This window comes from Mustela nivalis (genome assembly GCF_964662115.1).
Source record: "Mustela nivalis genome assembly, chromosome: 6".
NCBI classification, from domain to species: domain Eukaryota; kingdom Metazoa; phylum Chordata; class Mammalia; order Carnivora; family Mustelidae; genus Mustela; species Mustela nivalis.
Genome location: NC_139025.1, coordinates 64,966,386 through 64,980,330, shown reverse-complemented (window position 1 = coordinate 64,980,330; position 13,945 = coordinate 64,966,386). Strand labels below are relative to the sequence as shown.

Below are 13,945 nucleotides of genomic sequence, written 5' to 3'. Positions count from 1 at the left end.
CTAATCCACTGCTGGATTAAGTGTACTAGTTTTGAAATATAGGATTACACTTTTTTCCCTTTTTTTTTTTTTGGTGTATTAATTTCCTTATTGGAAGAACTCTTCCTCAAAACTCTCTGGATCAAATGCCTTTTGGGGAGTTAACTTTAAATAGAGCTAAGAGTAATTTTTATTTCAGTAAAATATGAGTTTATTCAAGAATAGCAGAGGAATTGCAGTTCAGGATAAGCTGTAGCAAACCTATAGCCAAGTCCAAAGAGACAGTGGAAAGGTCGGCTTTTTTTGTTTCAGGAGGAAATTGGAAAGGGTTGTTTAAACAAAGGTATATTTGCGAAAAACAAGAGTTTTAGGTAGTTTTGAGGTCGTCGTGATGGCTTCTCATGGCTGCCATCAGTGGTTTGTGTGCTGTTGCTGGGGCAAGGAGGGGTCTTCCTTTCTTAAAAGCAGGAGGGAAAAAAAAAAAGGGCAGGAGATAAGAGCGTCTGGGTGACTCAGTGGGTTAAGCCACTGCCTTCAGCTCAGGTCATGATCTCAGCGTCCTGGGATCGAGTCCCGCATCGGGCTCTCTGATCTGCAGGAAGCCTGCTTCCCGCTCTCTGTCTCTGCCTAGTTGTGATCTCTCTCTCTCAAATAAATAAATAAAGCCTTAAAAAAAAAAAGCAGGAGATAAAATTACTGTGTGAAAACTGTACTTTTTTCTTCAAATAATTCTTAACTTCCTTCTTGCTGATTATGTAGGCAACAATGAGTGGTACATGCACAAGAGCTCTTCATTCAGGGCTTTACAACTCCATTTTAATGAGGTTTCCTTTATTTTCACAGGATTATGAGTTGACTGTTTTCTATTTTTTTGTGTGTGTTATTTATTTAGTCATTCAGGTATTCTACATGTTCTTGTGTCAGTTTTATTAATTTGTAGTTTCTAAGAAAATGGTCCATTTCATGTAGTTTGAAAATTTTATTGGTATGATGTATTTAGTATTTTCTTACAATATCAAAACTTTGTTTCATAGCTGTTCTTAAAACGCTTATTTCTAATATTTTCTTAATGATACTTGTCAAAATGTTACTTTGTTTTACTAGTCTGAGGAAAAAAGCTGGTTTTATTGATAGGTTGGTTGTATTTATTTTACGGAAGTATAGTTTATATAAAATAAGGTGCAAGGATAAATAATTGAACATTTTGGTGAGTTTTGGATATCAGTTATATCCATGTAGTCAACATCCAAAATGAGATAAAGAGCATTTCCATTACAACAGAAACTTCCCTAGTGCTCCTTTTCAGTTATTTTCTTTCCCCACCCCTGGGATAATCACTTTCTGAATTTTTTATTTTATTTACTTTCTATTTTTAAAGATTTTATTTATTTATTTGACAGAGAGAGAGAGAGATCACAAGTAGGCGGGGAGGGGGGAGTAGGTTCTCTGCTGAGCTGAGAGCCTGATGTGGGGATCCATCCTAGGACCCTGAGGAAAAGGCAGAGGCTTTAACCCACTGAGCCACCCAGGTGCCCCCACTTTTTGAGTTTTTTTAAATCACAGAGTAGTTTTTCCTTTGTTCAATAGAAAGATTTTGAGATTTATCAATGCCGTGTGTATTAGTAATCTGTTCTTTCTATTGTTGAATAATATTTCATTATATTAATGTACCACAGCTTGTTTATTTACTGTCTTGTAAATAAACAAGGATTGTCTCTCTTTTTGTGTCTTTGTGTGGCTAGAATAAATCTGCTAGCAATGTCCATAATAGTCAAACTATGGAAAGAACCTAGATGTCCATCAACAGATGAACAGATAAAGAAGATATATATATATGTGTGTGTGTGCGTGTATGTGTACAATGGAATACTATGCAGCCATCAAAAGAAATTAAATATTGCCATTTGCAACAATGTGGATAGAGCTAGAGGGTATTATGCTGAGCAAAATAAGTCAATCAGAGAAAGACAATTATCATATGATCTCTCTGATATGAGGAATTTGAGAGGCAGGGCGGCGGGGGGGGGTGTAGTAGGGAAGGAAAAAAAATGAAACAAGATGGGATTGGGAGGGAGACAAACCATAAGAGACACTTAATCTCACAAAACAAACTGAGGCTTGCTGTGGGATGGAGGGTAGGGAGAGGATGGTTGGGTTATGGACATTGGGGAGGGTATGTGCTATGGTAAGTGCTGTGAAATGTTTAAGCCTGGTGATTCACAGACCTGGACCCCTGGGGCAAATAATACATTATATGTCAATAAAAATAATTTAAAAATAAGAATATAGCTGCTATTAGAAACATTTTGTACAAGTTGTCTCCTGTACTGTATGATTGCTTTGCAATCTTTTCAATAGTTGGTATTGTCATTCTTTTTTATTTTAGCCATTCTATAAAGAGTGTAATTGCATCTTTTAAAAAATATGCAAAATACCATTATTACATTGAAAATAGTTAGCAAAAATTCCTTAATATTGTCAAATATCCAGTCTGTGTTTAAATTTCCTCAGTGATTTTTATGAAGTTTTTTACATTTTGTTCAAGCCTGTACCCAAACAATTATGGTGTAACTGGTTTGTGTGTCTCTTACATCTTTTAAAATCTGTGTCACATTTCACGTAGAGAAGCAAACCAGTAGGATATATATTTTTAAAAATTTTAATATACTTAAAATTGACCCTGGAACCACATGGATTTGCTTCTTCCGCTGCCAGCTGCTCCCCCTGCTTGTGCTCACTCTCTCTCTCTGACAAATAAATGAACAAAATCTTTTAAAAAAAAATTCAAAGGGAGCTTAATTACTCAGGAAAAAAAAATTTGAAAATCAGACTATTTGGAGAACTGAGATAAGAGATGGCCAATTACATGGTTTGTTTAATCATTAGGTATTTTTTTCATCAGAGGCTACAACCTTACAGAGTTTGTGATAAGTGATTTTGTCATGTGAGCTTTGCTTTTTTATAGACTAAATTTGGTGAGCTTGAGTTTCAGATTCAGATGATTGGGGTGGGCCTTCCTTGTTCGTTGTCTTCTCAACTCGTGTTTTTATTTTATACTATTATTTGGTATGCTTCCAGGTACTTTGAAGAATAGATTTAAATATCTCTTCATGTATTTTCTTTCTGGCAGGGAGGTAATGATAATCTGAACAGTCCAGGGCAGGAATGTGTCACCTAATGTTTGAGGAGAGAAATAGCTTCAAATTTTAGCATTTCTTGTAGCACCAGAAGCTATGTTAGTTCATTAATTGGTAAGGAATAAAAGATTTTTTACTTCCTATGTGAAGAATGTCTTAAACTAAACTTTCCAATTTCTCTTTTTCTTTGGAGTTTTTGGTAGTGATTTATGAATAGATGTTCTTCAAAATTGTGTTTTGTTGTATAGGTATATCCATCCCTGGTCTCATAAAGTTTAGTTTTAGGGAGAAAGTGGGGGAAAATTCTGTTATATAATATTTGGTCATTTATGTTCATTTTTAAAACTTTGGAGGTTAGGCAAAGAATATTTCCATGGAGATGATATTTTAATAAGATTGGATAGACATACACAGAATTTTGAAAGTAAGTTGGTCAGTAAATTAGGTTAGAGAAAGGTATACCCAAGAGTGTGGATATATATATATATATATGTATGAATACATTTTTGAATTGATTTTTTTTTAAATACCCCGTTTTTAAAACATATTTATTTATTTGACAGAGAAAGAGAGATCATAAGTAGGCAGAGACGGCCAGAGAGAGAGGGGGGAAGCGGGCTCCCCACTGAGCAGAGAGCCCAATGAGGGGCTCGAGCCCAGGACCCTGAGATCATGACCTGAGCCGAAGGCAGTGGCTTAACCCACTGAGCCACCCAGGCACCCCAAATATCCCATATTTTTACAAAAGAAATTGGAGGCAATCTAAAATAAAAACATGAAAAAATATAACAAAAACCAAACCCCAAGACAGAAGATAAACCTGGAGAAATATAAAGGAAGGGGATAGGAAAACCATACCAAAATAATAAAAGAATATCTGTGATCCTTTTTTACTCTGAATTCTCAAGCTCCAGAGATGTTATTAGGATTGGCCTAATTCTCTACTGGCATTATATAATTAATGTTCTTTAACCATTGAATTATAAAAACTCACTTCTCTCTCAAAGATCATGTTATGGGATCATTCACTTATTACCTGTGTCTTTCCTATTATCTATTAGTTACATATCTATTAAAATCTATTAAGATACCAAATTCGACTGTCCATAAATCACCTGGAGTTTTTATTAAAATGCTTATTTTGATTCAGTAAGCCCCAACAGTTTTCCTTGGGATCAGATAATCCTTGAAATTCTTGAAATTCTGGGTCTGCATATCTCTAACTTGTATAAAGTAATTAGGGTGACATTCTAACCCAACTCCTTGGAAACTATATTACACTAATTTTTACAGAAATACTTTCTCCCACACTAATACTGTGGGAGAAAGTATTTTTTTAAAAAATATTTTATTTATTTATTTGACAGAGAGAAATCACAAGTAGATGGAGAGGCAGGCAGAGAGAGAGAGAGGGAAGCAGGCTCCCCGCCAAGCAGAGAGCCCGATGCGGGACTCGATCCCAGGACCCTGAGATCATGACCTGAGCCGAAGGCAGCGGCTTAACCCACTGAGCCACCCAGGCGCCCCTGGGAGAAAGTATTTTTGAGAGGAGGTCAAAGAAATAGCAATGAGAAAGGTAAAGGGAATGAAAATATTGTGCTCTGCTATTGTCAAGCTAAGCTATAACTCTATTTCTCACCTTATTTACAGGGTAAGGATAATCTATTAGAAGATTGACAGAGTAACAAACTGTATTTGGGGATTGCTTAGCATCTAGAAAGGGAGAATGAGAAGGAAGAAACAGAAAATTTTTACCAAGGGGAGGCAGTGAGAATGAAGTGGAATGAGAAAAAAAATGTGCTGTTTTAGATGGAGAATGTATATTAGCAAAAAATTTAAGGCTAAGAGTCAGTCTGCCTTATGACATATACATGAATATAAAGGATCTATTTTGTATTACAGAGAATGTTGATATATTGTTTGATATTTGTACATTCTGTGTTTAAACAAATGATTTGGAAATCTTCTGACTATGCATTTTTGAATAATTGATATTCAGAATACATAATGTCATCTATGAAGATGTTTGGTGGAGCTGATTTGCATTAAAACATTCATGATTCTCAGCAAGGAAAATACACAGAAGCACAAAACAGTTAATTATCTTTCTTTTAAAATTAATGTCAAGACAAGCATTTAAAAGTAAGATAAAATGTAGTATTTAAAGAAAATCCTATGTCAGATTTCAAAATATTTTATAACTGTACATAAGAAATAGAATTTTATGTATTTTAATGTTTATATTGAAGATCTTATGGAATCTTTTTTAAAAAATTCTTTAGACTTAATAGCTTTTGCAGATGAACTTAGACTCCTTTCTTTTCAACAGTTTCCTATAGGTCCAGGATATCTCTCTCTTCAATTATTGAAATATTTTATCTGTATTTGTAATATTTAGAATTTATTTATGTGTATCTTATTTTCTCACCTTGTAGTTTTTTTTAGCTGACAGAACTGTTTGTTTTGCTCTGAGTAGCTCAGTAGAGTACAATTAACAGGAGCAGTGTTGATGTAGGGAAATGTAACCCAGAGCTATCTTTGCATATTAGAAGAAGGACATTGTATCCTAGAATACAGTTACCGTTAAATAAGCTGCACTTATGCATAAGTATAGTTATAAGGCCTAACGGAGATCAGTAGCATTTGTTTAGCTGTTACTCATAATTATAATACATATAAGAATGATTCATTACAAAGGAGTGATTCATTTGTGATTTTTATCTTACCAATTAATCAGATATTATGTTAATGTATGTTATCAAAATAGGGTAACATTATGAAATTTTTTTTTTTAAGATTTTATTTATTTGTCAGAGAGAGAGAGAGTGAGCAAGGCAGACAGAATGACAGGCAGAGGCAGAGGGAGAAGCAGGCTCCCTGCTGAGCAAGGAGCCCGATGTGGGACTCGATCCCAGGACACTGGGATCACGACCTGAGCTGAAGTCAGCCGCTTAACCAACTGAGCCCCCCAGGCATCCCACATTATGAAATTTTTATATGAAGAAATGATTTGTGGCAAATCTAATATCCATTTTGTATATGAAAATTGAGGTATTGTGTCTAGAAATCTTGTCATTCAGAAAGTAATATTAACTATTTTTATTGCTGTTGATAATAATTTGAGGTTAGGCTCTTTTCTTTCTTCTTAAACCTTCCATATTCTCCCTTTTGAGGGAGAGACAAGGGACCCAACAGTACTATTTGAATTATTATTACTCACTTAGAAATGGGAGAATGGAAAATTAGCTTGTAAAAGATGAATTGGAGCTCCCATCTTCCCCCAAAATTAAGTTGTTAATGCTAAGTAACTGGTTAATGTTTTTGAGCTCTGTTTCTCTAATTTTTCTGTATCCAGCTGTTTGTATATCCATTCTATTTATGGTGGTATGTTAGCTTGTGTGAGAGATTGATAATTATTCTGGTTTGAAACCATATTTATTACCAGGCACCTGGGTGGCTCAGTTGGTTAAGCATCTGCTTTCAGCTCAGATCATGATCCCAGGGTCCTGGGATCAAGCCCCATGTCCGGCTCTCTGCTCAGTGGGAAGCCTGCCTCTCTTCTTCTTCTGCCCCTCTCTCTGCTTCTGTTCTCCTTCTCAGTTTCAGATAAATAAATAAGTAAAATCTTATAAAAAATAATATTTATTATAAGGTTACAGGCCTATACCTCTGAAAACAATAATATACACTATATGTTAATTAATTGAAATTAAATAAAAAATATTTTTAAAAAGATAGTAATAATATTCATTACATTTTAAAATTTTTTACCCAGTATTGCTTCTCAGCCATTTGGTTAAGATCAAGAGTAAAATTTTTTGGCCATGGTGTCCTTTGTTAATGTATATGGGGGGAAAGGTGAGAAAATGAGTTGTCTGAGGAAAAAGAGTAGAGATTTATTTTCTTTGATGTTATTTTTATTTTAGGAAAAAATTATTATCAAAAAATACCATAAGACTATTTTATTTCTACTTTCTGAAATTTTTAATTATTTTCAGTCAGGATAAAGAAAAAAACAGTAATAAGGATTTGGTAAATATTTATTTAATTTTTCTTAAATCTGCTCTCTTTTTAGTGTTTCCCATAAACTAAGGCGCTTAGATGCTTGTTGATATTTTTTCCCCTTGCCACGAAAATATAATCTATCGGCAAGTCCTCTAGACTTTACATTCCAAATATATATTTAATCTGTCTGCTTTTCTTCATCTTCTCTACCATCCTTGTATAACTCATCATCATTAGGAGTCATTTAGACTCCTGCAAGAGCCTTCTAAGTGGTGTCGGTGCTTTCACTCTTGCTTTCCTACATATCACTGTATTCTCCTGACAGTATTTAGAAAGATCTTTAAAAACTTCCCTACTGAAACTAATCAGTACACTAAGCAGCCATTTTATTATTTGAAAAACTTAAAAATAAAGAGAATCAAGTATTTTTCTTACACTGTTAAGCAAATGGTTGATGAAGGAAGTTTTTCCTTTACTGACGTATTTCAGTTGATAAATAAAGAAAGAATTATAGAATTGTAATATCAATATTTTACAACCCCTAATTAAGTATTATAATAGATCTAAGAGTAATTATTACTAACTGCTAATATATGCATATAGAGAGAACACATTATGTGCTTCCCAGTCAGAGTCCATAACATCAACTATGGTATGGAGTAGTTTTGCTAGAAGTTTGAACCTGAATCTGGTTAAACATTCATATCTAACTACCAGTTTGTAGGAAATACAGTAGACAGAGGAACATGGTAAGTGATACTGTAAGGATGCCATCGGGAAGTCTGGAGTGTGGAAAATCCGATAGGACAAGTAACCCAGTTTTTCTTTGCCTCCCAACAAATAAATTGTAAGGAGAAAAAAGTGATGGAATCATAATCTATATATTAAAAGACCACAAAACTCAGTAACTGAAGAGTTTGGACCTTATTTGGATTTGACTTTAACCAGTGAGCTTCAGAAAAAATTGATACACAGAAAAATTTGGACACTGGCTAGATAGTTGGTGATTTTAATAAATTATTACTGAAAATAATGATTTAGTGATAGGGGTTATATTTGTAAGAAGAGTCCTTATCTTTTAGTGATACATGTTAAAATGTATATAAATGAAGGGGAGGGGGTGGGAGGATCAGTGAGCCTGGTGATGGGTATTAAGAAGGGCATGTATTGCATGGAGCACTGGGTATTATATGCAAACAATGAATCATGGAACACTACATCAGAAACTAATGATGTATTGTATGGTGACTAACATAACCAAAAAAATGGTATGTCTCTGGGGTAGATGGGGAATGAATAAAGGTACAGATAAAGCAAGATTAGGCATGAATTGATAATTGTTGAAACTGGATGATAAATATATGTGGATCCCTTTTGCTCTGTTCTCTTTTTTTCACACACATTTAAACTTTCTATAATTAAATTTAAAACAAAAAGCCTTTGCACTTAGACTCTAATCCAAACTCTTGATTTTAGCAGATTCGACGCAGTCTGACATCTACTTACCCCATATCACATTATACTTGCTTTTTCCATTTTCCTCAGATACCCCAAATTCATTCTTACTTTACAGCCCTTGAATTTGATGTTCTATCTGGAACCTTCTTCCCCTAGATCTTCAGTATCTGTCCCCTGTTGGCATTCAGTTCTCATTTTGATTTTTTTTTTAGGCCTTATTTTAATGTCACCTGAGAACAGCTAGCTGTGACAATCATCTAATCGAGTTTTGTTTTCATCAGAACACTCATCCTGATTTGACATTTCCTTTTCTATTTATTTATTTATTTATTCATTGTTTCTACCCATTAGAGTAGAAGCTACATGTGGGTAGTGGTAAGATCTTACCTATCTTGTTCACTTTTAGATTTCCAGGACTTTCTCTATAAATAACTAGCAAATATAGTTGCTACTCAGTCATTGTTTTTTGAGTGAGTCAATTAAATGTTTATGAAGCTGTTGAATACTAGGAAGATTAATATTATTAATCTTTTACTTTTAGAATATCAACATTATATGGTTTTGTTGCATAGTGAAAGTATTTAAAATTCAGCTGGCATTTTCACTATTAGTGTTTTCAAAGGCTCATGTGCAACAGAATTAGCTTTGTAGCAAAGCTTCAGAAAGATTTCAAAAAATTCACAAAATGTCAAAATTTCTTGTAGCATTTATTTAAAAATATTTGTATTTGGGGTAATTAGTGTCACATTTTATCTTAAGAGCTGTTTTTTTGTATCTACATAAGTAGAGGTTAAAATTTGTGATATGTGTTTATATATGATATGAAAATTTGGGAAACATTTCATGACATGTGAATTATAATGAAACACTTATAATTATATCTTCTATCAAGAAGGAACTGAAAAATACTTTATAGATAAATATATTAGAGGAGCTGAAACTATAAAACTATGAGATCTCTTTATTAAAAAAAAAAAAATAGAAGGCCTCCTGGATGTCTCAGTTGGTTAAATGTCCAACTCCTGATTTAGTTTCAGGTCATGATCTCAGGGTCATGAGATCCAGCCCCATGTTGGGCTCCATCCTCAGCATAGTGTCTACTTGAGATTCTCTTTCTCCCTCTGCCCCTCCCCCTACTCATTCTCTCTCTCTCTCATAAATAAATAAAATATTTAAAAGAAAAAAGCATTAAAAACAATGTATTTGTTAAAAATAAATATATATAATATATATACATATATAAACAAATAAATATATGTTTATATAAGTACATTTATATTTCCAAGTAAGTATTGTCATTTCAACATAATGCTTAAGGGAAGTTGTTCATAAGGGTTATTAGAATAAAATGATATGTTTAACCGACAAAGTAATTTTACCCTGATATTTATTAGAGATACATAGATGATTCAGACCGGTGCATTCCCTCCTGTGTCCTTAGGAAGCTCTCCCTCTTCAGCACAATATGTGCTGCAGAGTTGGGCTTATTTGTGTCATGGCCAAGGTGGTTCCTCTTATCATCCTCCATGTGTAGCATATGGAGTTGTAGATCATGACCTTTCTACCAGAAATATGCTATTATCTGCTTCTCTTCTTTACTCTCTTTTATTAGGTGGTATAAATCTGGGAACTTCTTTCAGATTGGCTCTTTGCAGAGACATATTTTATTCTACGTAGATTTCCTTATTTATTCTTTTGCTCATTTATTCATTTATTTCTTTATTCAGCATAGGTTTATTGTGGCTTGTCATATAAAAAACATAAGCATTGAGATTGTAAGGAATTATATAGGGATTAAACAAAACACAATATATTTATTCAGGGGTGTTGTCTTTAAAAGAGCTTCTCTTTTGCAGTTGTCTTTAGAATGAATTTTTAAGTTACATACATGCCCACACATTTATCTTAGTTTAGCCCTATCTTAGTTTAGGGGGAGTCAGAGAAAATGAGCCTTTCCTCAGTCTCCCAGGGAAAGAAAGGGTGAGAAGACAGAATATTACTAGGCCCCGGATGAACCCAGTGCTGGAGTCTAACAAGGCCTAGTTTTCTACCAAGGGAAATGTTGATTTTCCTTGTTATGGCCCTGGTTTTGCTCCCCTGCTCAGTCTCAGGTTTTTAGAAGTCTAATTCCCAGAATTCCTCCTTCCTTTAGTTCCCTAACATTTCACTTCTGGGAGAAGACTGCCACCCTCTTGTATCAGGATCCTGGAGGCATTGTCATCTTGCACAGTGGTGAGATGAGATCTCTCTAGTACCTTGCCATTTGGTTGTCTGTTGGACTTAGAACCTGAAGGCTGGGGAGACTCAAATCTCACAAGAGTATGTTTGAGCCCTGGATGGCCAGCTGAATTGTTTCCTCCGTGGAAAACATCATCTTGGAGGGGAACTCAGTCTGGCTTCAGAGTGTCATCTGGGATAACTAGGTGTTCAGAGACATGCCCAATTCAGATGAAGGTGCCTCTGGGGACATAACAGGCCCTGGGGGGATGATTTGATTTGTGGATCTCTGTCTCACATACTTCACTCAGCTGTTTTACCAATAGGTTTGGGGGTCTCCACTGCTGGTCTTTATGGGTATCCATGCAGCGCCAAAGGTAGGAGAGTGGGGATTTGAGTCCTGGGCCTGATTAGGACCTTCTAGGTGCTCCTTTGTGAGCAGGCTGGGCTGTGGGGTTTGCATTTGGATGGGAGTGCACAGGATACCTGTATTGGATAAATGAGGATCTGCCGTCCCTGCCCAGTGGAGGGGGCACTGGAGTGACTGGGATGCTCTTGACCAAGCGCATCCTGACAAGGGGGAATAGAGTAGGGCAGGACCCAGCCTGGGTGAGGAGAGGTCACTGGGCCTAATTCTGTCTTTGTATGCACAACAACTACAGTGTGTTGGTTAATTATTTATTTAACTATTTTCTCATTAAAGGATATTGCTCTTTGAGCCATTTTTTCTTTATTTTAAAAAATATTGCCTCAAAATCTTTATATATGAGATAGCACTGTTTTGGATGTATGATTTCTGTGTTTATTAACCTAATAAAGCATGGATTATGGTGTACATATATGTGTGTGTGGGCTAAGTGAACCAAGTTCTTGTCTTTGTGAATTTGATATTTTCCTAGGTGCCTTTACATTATACCAAGTTTTTTTTTTTTTTTAAGATTTTATTTATTTATTTGATAGAGAGAGATCACAAGTAGGCAGAGAGGCAGGCAGAAAGAGAGGAGGAAGCAGGCTCCCTGCTGAGCAGCGAGCCCGATGCGGGACTCGATCCCAGGACGCTGAGATCATGACCTGAGCCGAAGGCAGTGGCTTAACCCACTGAGCCACCCAGGCACCCTATACCAAGTTTTTTGAGAGCCAATTTCTCTTCTTTCCTTTCTTTCTTTCCCTCCCTTTCTTCCTTTCCCTTACTTCTTTTCTTTTTTGGTACGAATATTTAAGTTCTACTCTCTTAAAAAATTTCAGTTACACAGTACAGTGTTATCAACTATGCTCACCATGTTTTACAATAGTTCCTGAGACCTTAATCATTTTACAGATGAAAGTTTGTACCCTTTTAATAACCACTCCTTATTTCCTGCACATTCCAGCCTCTTGCAACCACTTTACAACTCTATGAATTTGAGGGTTTTTTTTTTTTTTTTAAATTTCACATACGCGATGTCATACAGTATTGTCTTTCTGTGTGACTTACTTCATTTAGCATAATGCCCTCAAGGTCCATCCAGTGTTGTCACAAATGACAGGATTTTCGTCTTTCTCATAGCTGAGTAATATTTTATTATATATACATATACACCACATCTTCTTTCTCCATTTGTTTATTGACATTTAGGTTGTTTCCACATCTTGGCTCTTGTGAATAATGCTGCCATAAACAAAGGAGTGCAGATATCTCTTTGATACCCTGTTTTCATTTTCTTTGAAAAATTTATACTTAGAAGTGGGATTGCTGGATCATATGGTAGTTCTATTTTTAATTTGTTAAGGAACTTTCATAGTGTTTTCCTTAATGGCTTCACCAGTTTACATTCGCAGCACAGTGCATGAGGATTTCACATTTTTGCCAACACTTGTTACTTCTTGTCTTTTTGATGATATCCATTCTAACAGGTGTGACTTGGTAGTTCATTGTGGTTTTGATTTACATTTCTCTCATGATTAGTGAGTGATATCAGGTACCTTTTCATGAAACTTTTGGCCATTTATGTCTTTTTTTGAAAAATATCTTTTTAGTTCTTCTGTCCAGTTTTTTAATTGGGTTGTTTCAAGTTTTTTGCTGTTGAGTTATATGAGCTCTTTCTGTATTTTGGATAGTAACATCTTATCATCAGATATATAACTGTCAAGTATTTTCTCCCGTTCACTAGGTTACCTTTTCAGTTTGTTTTCTTTTATTTTTTTTTAGAGAAGGACAAACAGAGATCATGGCACTGGGGAAGAACAGAGGGTAAGGTAGAGGGAATCTTTTTTTTTTTTTTTAAGACTTTATTTATTTGAGAGAGAGTGAAACCAAGAGAGACCAGAGGGAGAGAGAGAAGCAGACTCACACTGAGTGGTGAGCCTGGTGGAGGGCTCGGTCCCAAGCCCTGAGATCATGACCTGAGGTGAAGGCAGACACTTAATCAACTGAGCCACCCAGGCACTCCAGAAGAGGGAATCTTAAGCAGACTCTATAGCCCAGTATGGAGCCCAAAGCTGAGGCTTTCACCACTGAAATAAAGCGGTGGAGGCTTAACTGACTCATCTACCCATGCACCCCTGTACAGAAGCCTTTTAATATGATGTAGGCCTACTTATTTATTTTTGCTTAAATAAATAAGAAATAATTTTTGCTTTATTTTGCTTAAATAAAAATATTTTTGCTTAAATATTTTTACTTATTTATTATTTCCTTTGCATTTGATGTTAAATACAGACAGTGTCAAAGCACTTAACACCCTGTTTTCTTTAGGCATTTTACAGTTTCAGGTCTCTTTTCTATTCTTTTATTTATTTTGAGTATAAGATAGTGGTCCAGGTTCATGCTTTTGCATGTGGCTATCCAGTTCTCCCAAAACCTTTTGCTGAGGAAACTGTTCTTTCCCCATTGTTTATTCTCAGGAAAAAGAAATTTTTTTTAACCAAACATATCAGAGTTTAATTAGTCATGCTATAATTACTGAGAATAAAATTGAATTTTTGCCATAGTTTTTTGGGGAGAGAACAGAGGCCCTGTGTTTTCAAAATAAAGGGTGAAGGTATTTTGTAAAAATCTTTTCTAACTATATTAGAACATAAGGTATACACAGGCTTTTAGGCAAAGATAATCTTGCTTAATATTTCATGTTTAAGGAAGTTTCTAAGTTAATTGAACTATGAATGGTTTT

The 13,945-nt window shown here is 35.1% G+C and overlaps 1 protein-coding gene across 10 annotated transcripts in view; it reads left to right on the top strand.

Moving 5' to 3' along the window:
* Window positions 1-13,945, top strand: part of NUBPL (NUBP iron-sulfur cluster assembly factor, mitochondrial) — a 205,750-nt gene that overhangs the window by 121,904 nt on the left and 69,901 nt on the right. For 5 of the 10 annotated variants that reach the window (XR_014313608.1, XM_082737927.1, XM_082737924.1 and 2 more), the window contains one exon: window positions 12,985-13,026. The exons of the other annotated variants lie outside the window; for them this stretch is intronic. Coding sequence is in view for 4 of the 5 variants with exons in the window: in XM_082737927.1 (XP_082594053.1) it covers window positions 12,985-13,026 (42 nt within the window). In the remaining variant the exon portion in view is untranslated. The remainder of the gene's footprint in view (window positions 1-12,984; window positions 13,027-13,945) is intronic. 10 annotated transcript variants of the gene reach the window in all.